Source organism: Neomonachus schauinslandi, chromosome 16, assembly GCF_002201575.2.
Source record: "Neomonachus schauinslandi chromosome 16, ASM220157v2, whole genome shotgun sequence".
NCBI lineage: Eukaryota > Metazoa > Chordata > Mammalia > Carnivora > Phocidae > Neomonachus > Neomonachus schauinslandi.
Window position 1 is genome coordinate 45,506,255 of NC_058418.1, and position 11,326 is coordinate 45,517,580.

At 41.7% G+C, this 11,326-nt stretch overlaps 1 protein-coding gene across 1 annotated transcript in view; it reads left to right on the forward strand.

The window, feature by feature from the left end:
- The window catches only part of AP1G1 (adaptor related protein complex 1 subunit gamma 1), a 79,189-nt gene extending 74,527 nt beyond the window's left edge, over window positions 1-4,662 (forward strand). The window contains exons 23-24 of the mRNA XM_044911420.1: window positions 1,228-1,326; window positions 3,266-4,662. Of these exons, the coding sequence (XP_044767355.1) occupies window positions 1,228-1,326; window positions 3,266-3,367 (201 nt within the window). The 3' untranslated portion in view covers window positions 3,368-4,662. The remainder of the gene's footprint in view (window positions 1-1,227; window positions 1,327-3,265) is intronic.
- The last annotated feature ends 6,664 nt before the right edge of the window (window positions 4,663-11,326 follow it).

Consider the following 11,326-nt stretch of genomic DNA (forward strand, 5'->3'; position numbering starts at 1 on the left):
CAATTTTGGTCCTAAGAGAAGGCTGGATAGACTTTCCTCCTCTTGTCCCCCGCCAGCGCCGCTCCCCACCTGTCTTTTTCTGTCTCTCTCCCCCTTTCCCTTCTCTTTCTCTCTCTCTTTTTCTCCCTCTTCTCTCTTTCGCTCTTCCCTCTGCCTCTCTTTCCCTCTCTGTTTTTTCTCTGCACTGTCCATTATTTTAGAAAACTATACTTTCAGGAAAAAAATTTTAAATCCTAATATGGGGGTGCCTGGGTGGCTCAGTCAGTTAAGTGTCCGACTTTTGATCTCAGCTCAGGTCTTGGTCTCAGGGTCATGAGTTCAAGCCCTATGTTGGGCTCCACGCTGGGCATGGAGTCTACTTAAAAAAATAAAAAATAAAGCAAAATCCTAGTATGTAGAATAGCTACATACATACTATATTGTGCTAACAGTTATGGTTTACCTGTCTTGCTGATAGCACTTTTATCTCTCTTCTCTGTAAACAAACAAGTAAAACCCCCCAACACTACAAATTATGGCAATTGGCTTTTCCAGGTTTTTTGCTGTATAGGCTAGCTCTGCAGGAAATTGTTCGCATAAGGCCTGTGACCCCGATGGGGGAGATCCTGAGTATTCCACATACATATTAACAGCTTGGCTCTTTCCAGCCTTTCTTACCTCTGTCATGTAGCCCTTGACACATTCCAGATTATGTAGACTTGAGAAAACAAAAGTTTAAGTCTCCCTATCCCAACCATCCAAATACACAAAAGCATAAAGGCCTGTACTTGGTGATTGGTATGCTGGTTTGTTATTTGTAGAAAGGGTTTTTTGTTTTTCTTTTTTCATTTCTTTCTAGCTTTTTTTTTTTTTTTTTTTAGCCACACACACCCGTTTTTTTACCTGCATAGTTGATCAGTTACTATTAAATGAGGTTGCCAAAACAAGAATTGGTCACCTTTTGAAAAGTGGTAGGCTAAAGTTCCTTCTGCCTGAAAGAGGAGGGTGGCTCATTGCTAATTTTCATGATCAAAGACCTAACAGTGGGGTTTTTAAAAATAACGTGAAGGTTATAGTCAGCCCACATACTCTGAATTGTTGATATCTGGAGAACAAACAGAACATAGTAGTCGGTCAGTCTGTTACTTGAGTTATTATCTGGGTGTCTGACTTTTTTTATTTGTTGACATCTCTGACATAGTATTGAGTGTATTCTTTTTTCTGAAGAGTGCCCTTTGTTCCCCACAGACATTCCAGCTGCAGCTTTTGTCTCCAAGCAGCAGCGTTGTCCCAGCATTTAATACGGGGACCATCACACAAGTCATTAAAGTTCTCAACCCGCAGAAGGTGAGTAGCATGTTTGAAGACAGTGTCTGAGTGACGTGTAAGCATATTTCCTGAAATAAAATTCTGCTTTGTTTCTCTAGGTTTTCTCTGACTCATAGTTGTAGAAGAAATCTGTGAAAATGTCTAGTCTATCCTCTATTCTTTTGTAGATTAGATAATAAACACAGCCTAGACACTTGAAATGGCTTAGTGGCAGCATTAAAATGCAGCCTTTTTTTTTTTTTTTGAGAGGGAGAGGGGGCGGGAGGGGCAGAGAGAGAATCTTTAGGAAGCTCCACACCCCCAGCACAGAGCTTGATGGTGGGGCTTAGTCTCATGACCCTGAGATCATGACCTGAGCCAAAATCAAGAGTCAGGCACTCAACCAACTGAGCCACCCAGGCATCCCTAAAATGCAGCTTTAAGGAATTATCTATTTAGATCTATCTATCTACAGATCTAATATCTATCAAGAGAAGACGGAAAGCTTAGACAGTTTAATCTTTTTTTTTTTAAAGATTTATTTATTTTTGAGAGAGGGAGAGAGAGAGAAAGCACGTGGGGGAGGGGGAGAATTTCAAGCAGACTCCGCGCTGAGCACAGAGCCTGACGCGGGGCTTGGTATCACGACCCTGCGATTACGACCCGAGCAGAAACCAAGAGTCAGATGCCCAACCGACTGCGTCACCCAGGTGCTCCTTAGACATTTTAATTTTTATACAAGTTGCAGTCTGGGGTAAGAGTATCTGTAGAACCACATATATCCATATTTACTACTGTGATTATTAAGTGTGTACAGTACAAGTGGAAGCATTTTTAATGAAGCAGCCAAATGAAAAGTAGCTTTAGAAACTGAAATTAAGCAATATTTCATTATATCTTCTCAAAGAAGTAAATTGACTCCACTTCTAATAGCAGTCAATTGACTAGTTTTCAAACAGTTCTTGAAAATGGTTCAGAGAATTTCTTCACCTTGAAAGATGTCCAGCAGTGTCTTATAACCCCAGCACGATGATTTCTTCCTCTTACAGCATTTGCCTTTCCTCTGGTACTCACTGGATTCTGAGTATCTGCCTATAGCACAAGCCTAGATTCCTTTGATGATCTGATACATAGAGTAAAAATTTTCTTTTTTTTCCTTGTTTTTATTTTTATAAATAATTAAAATTATACCAGAAGGGTAAAAATTTATTTAATGCATTAATATTTGAAATCTGCCATGTAAAGTAAAGGGGTTTATAATTGAGTTTTCTTAAAATGACTTCTGTTACCATAAGTAACATAATTTTTTTTTTCTTTTATGTCTTGGGAATAAAACAAGTTTATGTTCACATTTACTATTGGTTTTACAGACAGAGCAAGAGTATCTCTGAATGTACAGCATAAGATGAGTATGTTTAGGGGCGCCTGGGTGGCTCAGTCGTTAAGCGTCTGCCTTCAGCTCAGGTCATGATCCTGGGGTCCTGGGATTGAGCCCTGCATCGGGCTCCCTGCTTGGCAGGAAGCCTGCTTCTCCCTCTCCCACTCTCCCTGCTTATGTTCCTGCTCTCGCTATCTCTGTCTCTGTAAAATAAATAAATAAAAAATCTTTAAAAAAAAAAAAAGATGAGTATGTTTACCTCATTTTTCTGGAAACTTGGATACAAAGGTTGAATCTTTTTGAGAAGCCCTCAGCCACTGTTACTATAAAACTGCTCCCAAGTGGTTCTGTCCCGTGAATGCAGTTCTCGGACTGAAGCTGATGCTGTGTTCCGGAGATGCACTTTCTCTACTCGACTGCATGATATTGGCCAGAGTACTAGGCAGTAACGGTGGTGGTAGTGGTTATTTGCCTGTGTGTCATTTTTAAGAGGTAGCTTTGCTCTAAAATAATTTGTTTGGATTAAAGGTCTATTTGTGGACCACACAGATTCTACAGATTTCCTTTCACTGTAATTTACAATTCTCTGTTCTTCTACAGCAACAGCTGCGAATGCGAATCAAGCTCACATATAACCACAAGGGCTCAGCAATGCAAGATCTAGCAGAAGTGAACAACTTTCCCCCTCAGTCCTGGCAATGAGGGCCCGGCACCATTCTCATTCTTGTCCCACTCAATCAAAGGAACCCTGGGAAGGAGGTTGTGATCGCTGGCAAGTCCCCCCCAACTGTACCATGGGCATGAGGAGCTAAAGAGAACTGTTGAGGAGGATTTTCCTGAAGTTATTGCTGACCTTGAAGCATTGTCAAAGACGAATCTCCTCTCCTCCACTGTTGAGGCCGGCTGCTTCTGGAGGCTACTTTGCACTCTTCCTCCTCTTCTCCTTTGTCCGCACTTCTCTACCCCTCCCACATTTACAGCCAGAATCAACATTCCCTGAGCCCCTGAGGAAATAAGCAGCTGGTCTGGAGGAGAGGACTGGAATCCATGGCAAGAAAACACTCACTCTGTGTCTGCAGCAAAGAGTTGCCCCTTCTTTCTACTGTGTTTTTCTGTGGACTGGGCGAGGTGGGGGTATCCACTCCTCAGTAGCTGGGTTACCATCTTCAGGCGCTTTTTACATCAGGCATTCAGAATGGAAATGTTAACAATGGACATTAGGGAGCCCTGCCTTTTTCTACTGGTTCCCCCAATGTTTGAAAGAGGCATTAGGCTCCTGGTAGCCTTTTCTGTGCATTGCTGTATACACACAGACAGACACATGTATGTAATTTTGTTACCAACACCTGGGCAGACCTGGAGAGGTTATTTGTAAACACTGGACAGATGCAGTTAAAAAGAGCTTGTGTTGAGATTCGGCATGAAGGATATGGTGCTCTCTTTGTAATAGAAACTCCCAAGGCTCTTCCAGCTCCCCTTTCTCTCCATTCTTTAGCTGTAGTCATGAATACTCCCCATGATTTTCAAAATTGATTCCCCTGAAAGTGCAAAGTGGACAGCTTCTAAAAGGCATATTAATAGTTATTAATGCCCCTATCCCCACCACAAATTTTAAAGTTTCTCCTAAGCCCATAACTTGCCTGTTGAACTATGGTAAATGGGTGGAAAGAGGAGTTTGCTTTTTAAGATCAGACTCCTTAACAAAAGCACCTTTGCCCATAGGAAGAGTGAGTATCAGACTCATCCTAGAGCATATTGGAGTCATCTTCTCCATTACTCCAAACCTTCCTTTTTATTTCCTGAGCCTGGCTTGGACCTTGGCATTCCATTTGAATTCCTTCTTCTAACTGGAACATTTGTGTTGTATCTGTAACACTGGCACTGAAATAAAGACCACGCGGTTAAAGAAACCTTTCCTATATTGTACTTTATGGTGTTGGAATGAAGCCTTGTAGCTTCCTTGCCCCCTTGTGAGAGGAAGTCTTATGGACACCATAGAGTCTGAGAAGTTGGTCTCATGAGAGAGGCCAGTCTCATGAACATCTGCATCAAGGACCTGAGGTCTGGAGCTTTTGAAACTAGGGAGAGTGCCGAGTGCTTTTTAGAAAGGACCCTTGTGTTCTCAGACCTTAACACTGAGTTGCTGGGATGAGGTAAGGTGACTTCTGTGGCACCAGGTGCCACGTCTGATGTGCTCAGGAAGAGAGGACAAGTCAGGACTGCCGTGCTCTTAGAAGGTTTGCAATCATTACTGTATTGAGTACAGTATGAGGACTACCTTGGCTTTGGTCTTAAACCTGGGTACAAATCTCTTTTTTTCTCCCCCCTCATTTCACCAAGCCTTTACTTAAAATCTTCAGTGTCTTGTCAAATCTAGCTCTGTATCAGATGCCAGATTATTCCTAACATTTGACAAACTGGGGTTGAACTAAAAGGCTTCAAAGGGGAAACTTTCTGGTCTTACTCGTAAACAAGAGCAAGATTTGCTAAAACTTACTCTACTGGATAAATGGTTGAGTCAAGAACAGGATGTTACCTTGTCCATGCACAGTTTTTAGTAAAGGCAAGTGTGGACTAGTGTATGTTTCAGACAACTTGTTCAGCCTGGGCAATGGAGAATAGCCTTTCAAGGTTTCTTTGCCGACTGATTTCATTGGATGGATACTTAATGCTGTGAAACAGAATAGGATTAACATAGTGTTGGTGGATTTCTCGAACAGAATTTATCTAACATTCCTCTCTGGGTTAGAGGCTTTATTCTTCTCTCACGTTAATAGTTGACCAGCTCAAGTTTCTTTAGTTGGACTGAATTGAATCTGAGAAATCTGCCGAAGACCGTGCTATAAGACAGTGCTAGCTAGTGGAGCTGGAAAGGGTCTACTCTAGTAACAAAGCATCTCTGTGCGTGATTATAGTTTTGAGGTAGAGTTATGTGATTATCCATAGCTTTGCCTAGACGGGATAAAAATCATGGCCTTAACGCAAAGGGTGCTGCCTAGAATATTTGGAGTGATTTTGGAAAGTGAAGCTGAGCACCACACTGAAGAACTAGCAGCCAGAAAGCTGCCTAGGATCCTGATGGTTGTGACGACTCTTTCAAATGATGGGATCTTTGAAGGCTTCAGCGTGCCTTAGTTTCTAGGGTCAGAATTAGTTCTCCTCATACTTGGCCTTGCTGCTAAAAGGAGAAATCTCTTACTTTCTATGAATACTTACACATTTCAGTAATTTATTTCCCTGGTATGACCATGCAAGGGGGAGCAAATTTGGATAGATTTACGTCAGAGCCATTGTGAGGAAAGAGTGATTTCCATGGCTGTCTTAGTAACCCCAGGGTGATGAGCAGTGAGCCTACACATACTCGGACAATTTCACATGCATTTTTACCTCATTTCCTCCCCCTCTTTCAGAGTAGTGTATCCTATCACTCTCACCCCCTCCACCCAAGTAATCCTAAGGGACAATTCGTCTAAGTGATCTCAAAAAACTGCAGGAAGGGTGCTCTACCCGAGAAGCTTCTCCCACAATGCTCTGGTGCTGTTACCTTGAGGTGATTGGGACAGTCATGGAATGTTTTATGCTGTCTGTAGTGATCGTCTGTTCATTTTAAGGTCTTATTTAAAGAAACATTCCTCAGTGTAACATTTGGGAGGGGATTTTTTTCCTCTTAACTGGGTTAAAGATGTGGTTCATACCCTTTATTTGTCCCATTCATATAAGAAAGTAGACATTTGAAACTGTTCAGCACTGACGGTTTGAGTATTTCCACCTACGGTATAACATGCTTTTCATTTTTACATTCTTCTAGAAGAGGTTGGATGTTAGGGGATACTGTTTTTGAGGTTCAACTTTATTATTTTATGCATTGGAAAATACTTGGGCCGTGAGAACTAGGGGGGAAGAAAGAGTGTGAATATGTCTTATTTTTTTCTAGTGAATGTATCTTACCTTCATTGCCCTAAACCGAATGAGAGCTAGCGAGCAAAAAGTGGATATTCACGAATTTGTGGTTGGTGAAGAGGTGGTTCATGACTGTATACTCATGTGTTTGGGAGTGGGGAGGGTCACTGAAGAGCCGAAAGTCCTGAAGTTTAAAACACGTTGACCGGCTTTGGCTCAGGAGGGTGGGGCTGCTTGTGGAAGTGAATCACTCTTTTTCAAGCAATAGTAGCGAGTGGGCTCCATCTGCAGGGTTCCAGGACCCAGCGCACTTAAACAAAAGAACGTGCTGAAGCAGCTTGCACAGTTGCTTCCGTGAACTTCCGTGAGGCTGATTCTGGCTTCAGGATGGAGCATCGGAGTTTTTTTGTTTTTGTTTTTGGAACCTGCTGTTGCGCTTTGTGTGTTTTGTTTTTGTTTTCAATTTGAGGGGGGTGCTCATGGGAAAGAGCTTCTGGACTCTTTCCTTTGTGAACTCCCACTGTGTCCCTGTAAAGTCCCTTTTCTTTCATAATTGTTGTAAGTTACATTTTCATTAAGCCCCATCACATCTTCTTTACTGTAAAAATATTAAAAGGCTGTTTCTAAGTGGGACAGCTAATTCTAATTATTGCAGACATATTTTTGAGATGTAAAAAAAATTTAAAATTAAATGATAAGTCTTAGAGGCGAGTGAGGAATAAAATGGATGTAAACATTTACATGGGATGCATTAGAATTCTGCTGTGTGTATTGTCTTTTGGTTGAAACAAATTATGAACAGTGACTAATAATAAAAAGTCAATACTCAATGATTTAAAATTTGCTTCCTTGCTTCTTATAAGTGGATTGGAGAAGCCTTGAATGAATTCTTATTCCAGAGCTTTGAGCCAAACTTACTGACCTGTTAATGTTCCTTTTACGCAGAAATCTCACCCGGAAGAATTTGAACAACCTAAAAAAAAACTTGTAGTCTATAACAGTCAAAAGTGCAATTGGGAATTTTAACTAATGATTATTAACTCATGCTTACTTCTCCACATGGGTGAACTTTCAAACAAGGCAAAGAAATCATATCAAAGTGAAATGTGTACTTAGAGGTGGTCATGGGGTTTTAGTTATAAGCTATTTGTAAATTGTTTAAGTGTATCTGTGACTGGGAAGAGGAAGGTTTGACCAGCCAAAATGAATTCTATTTCATGATCTTTTTTTTAAGATTTTATTTATTTATTTGAGAGAGAATGAGAGACAGATAGCAAGAGAGGGAAGAGGGTCAGAGGGAGAAGCAGACCCCCCGCTGAGCAGGGAGCCCGATGTGGGACTCGATCCCGGGACTCCAGGATCATGACCTGAGCCGAAGGCAGTCGCTTAACCAACTGAGCCACCCAGGCGCCCCTATTTCATGATCTATTTAATGTGAATTCTTCCACAGAAGTGAGAGTGGCTGGGTGTTGGAAGCTATAGGCTTTCTATTGCTTGGGTGATCCCTGATACTCCCTTGATTGAGAAGGGGGAGATCATGAAAGCCCCCTAAGTGAGAAGGAGAAGAGAAGCCTTGGCATATATCTAGTTTATGCAGAAGTGCCCTTTGGCACTGTTTGATAAGTGACATTTCTGTAATCTTATATGTGGTTTAGTTAAAATTCATTTTTGTTTCTAATATTAAATTTAGTTAACATGTTCATCTGCATGTAATTTCATGTTAGAGGAAAATATAAAAGCTACAATAGAAAAGTTTAGCTAGTAATAGACTTCAGGCATTTACTCAACAATACAATGAATAGTGTTGAGATTTGAACTTCAGTCCAGAAGGACTGAGGTAATTTTTATCACTTTTAAGGGTTTTCCATGCTATTTCCTCCCCTAGTTCAATTGTCCCCATATTTTGAAAATATATCCCTTCAAACCCTGAGGCCAGGTAAATACTACCTATTTCTTTGGAACTAAAAATAAAGACTTTCTAAAACTGCAGCACCTGGGTGGTTCAGTCAGGTCGCGTCTGCCTTCGGCTCAGGTCATGATCCTGGGGTCCTGGGATCCAGCCCCGCACCGGGCTCCCTGCTCAGTGGGGAGTCTGCTTCTCCCTCTGCCCCTCACCCCACTCTTGTGCTCTTTCTCTCTCAAATAAATAAAATCTTAAAAAAAAAATCTAAATCTGTTCAACCTAAGGTAGAAAAGAGATTTAGGCCTACAGATGACTTTGTGATCATTAAAGGAGTGGGAACTAGCTATAAATAAGTGAATGTGGTAAGACCTTATGGCTCTTCTACCATAGTTGGACAAACTTTTCTTCTCTAGACTTTCTTTCGATTTTGTAGTGAGGATTAGGAAAAGCTCCTGGGATAAAGTGTGTGTGTGTCTCCTTCCCTCCCCAGGTGGAGAGAGGTATGTACAGCTGCTTATAGGAAAGATACAGAGAGGAGGCAGAAATGACTTCTCTGTCTCTTGGCTTGATCTAAACAGTGATTTTTGTAACCATGAACCTGCAGTGAGGGCAGATGGATTTTTGCACAGAAATTCCCAGAGGATTTTATTTTTAGGGTTAGTTTCAGCTGTTTACCATTTCCAGAAATTGTAGTTACATAACCCTTGGCATACATAATGCACACTGCCTTGAACTGGGGAAGAACATGAATATATGACCTTTGAAACAATATAAAATGTTAATGGCAGTACATGATTTGGAAAGAAAAAGGAGAATCCAATTGGTTGATTGCCGAATTGGATCTTGAAACATGGAGACCTTTCAAGAGTTGCATCGTAAATGATCCCCTGGAATATCTGGGTTGGTAGTTTTTTTTTTGGTTTTGGTTTTCCTTTTGAAAGAGGTACTACTGTTGTTGATGAATGAAGAAGTAGGAAATATATAACTTTTAGCATATGCTTGTATTCTGAATTGATGCATTAGCCCTTATTCCATTAATTAAAAAACCCCATCTACCACTGCTATTCCCCAGCATGAACTCAAAATGTTGGTCCTGGGATAAAATGCTTTCCCTTCAGGTGATTAATCAATAAAAAGCTGCTTATGAGATCAGGAAAATGTAACGTATAAAATCTCAAGAAACAGGCTTTTTAGAAACACTAATTCTGAACCACATTTTGGTCTTTCCACAGTCCCTTCCCTCCTCTGTCAAAGTCCACTTCTCTCCCCATATGGGTGCTTACAGCTTATATACCAGTGTTCCTGCGGGAAGAAGTTACCCAGTAAGCACGGAAATGGGAATTCAACTACTTTGAGTAGCTTTCTTGAAAGTAGTTTCAAGGTAGAAGGAAGACCCAGGAGGTAGTCAACCTGAGAGCTTTTTTCACTTTATACCAGACTCATAGAAGTCATTTTTAATTTTAAAATGAGACAAATGAAGACTACTGGAGATTGGAATTTTAGTATATGCAAAGTAGTTCATGTGAAGGGAGAAAGTAGTGGCCAAACTTTTGTACAGTCAGATTTTGTCTTGTAATTGAAAAGATCTCCAAACGGATACATATCTCATAGTAGAAAGGGGGCACGTGCAGACTGTACTGTTAGATCTCAAACTCTCTTGTACTAAGCCTATAATTAAAATATTTTAACCATATAGTTGGTATGGGCTAGGCAAGCTGGAGCAGTAGATAAGGTGATACTATTTTTACCAATTCAAAGCTCAGGGAATTACTGATTTTTTGCTGCTTAATTCCTTACATATTGCTTGAAGATTCATTAACACTTGTTTAAGAAGGAAAGCCCTAAAATCCAGAAGTCTAAAAGGTTTCCTAGGAAAATCTAGAGTAGAAATTACAGGAAGAGAACTCTGAGGAATTGAGTAAATTCTAAATTTGGAAAATCAGGATTAGAATGACTATTATGAATCCCTACTAAGCACTTTGTATGCCTTTACAAAATCTTGATAATAACTGCCAGACAGATACTAATTTCTATTTCACAGCTAAGAAGCAAAGGCTCAAATCAAGTAAATTGCACAAGGGTAGAGGTGTAATAAGAGGTAAAGCTCAAATTTGGAATTGGGCTGACTCCAAATTTGGCCGACTGGCTAGCCACAAAGTACCATCACTGCAGGAATTAAAATAATAAATTAACTTTTAAAGATTTTCTGAATTAGCCTTGCAAATAATAAAATGGTCTTAGGCCATATTGTGGCTTGAGGCAGAGTAAAGAATTCTGATACTTCTACTAAAGGAGGAGAAAAGGGAATTAAAATATGGCTGGGAGGTGAGTTGACATTTTGTACACGAGGTTGGGTCGAATTTGCTAAAGAACATAGTGAGCATCTCTAATAAGAGAAAAGGCCTTGCAAAGGTGACTGTTCTCAACAATCCGTTCAGTGGGGCTTTGCATTTGAGGGTGCCAGGCCAGTTTTGGAGGTGAAAGAGGAAACGTCTGGGAGAGATAAGTTACAAGAGCCACCCTCTGCGGAGGGCAGCGTCCTGTCACTACTAACAGGTGCAGACCCCACCTGCCCCAAGTCCAGTCGGTACTTCGGAGGCGGGGATAGCAGTAAATCACTCTCCCTGTGCTTCAGTCCTCCAAACTGAGGGCGGCCGGAGGCGCAGGCCCAGCCTTGCGGAGGCGCCCGGCTCCGCCCGCGGCGTCGGCACAGCCGCCCAGCCAGCATGCGGCTCGCGGAGTCTGGGCCGCGCCGGGCCCGCAGCTACGCAGGTCCCGCGGGGCTGCGGGAGGGGCGGGGCCCGGGGCGGGGCGGGCGGCCGCGGGAGGCGGGGCCGCGGGCTGCTCACGCGCGCCGC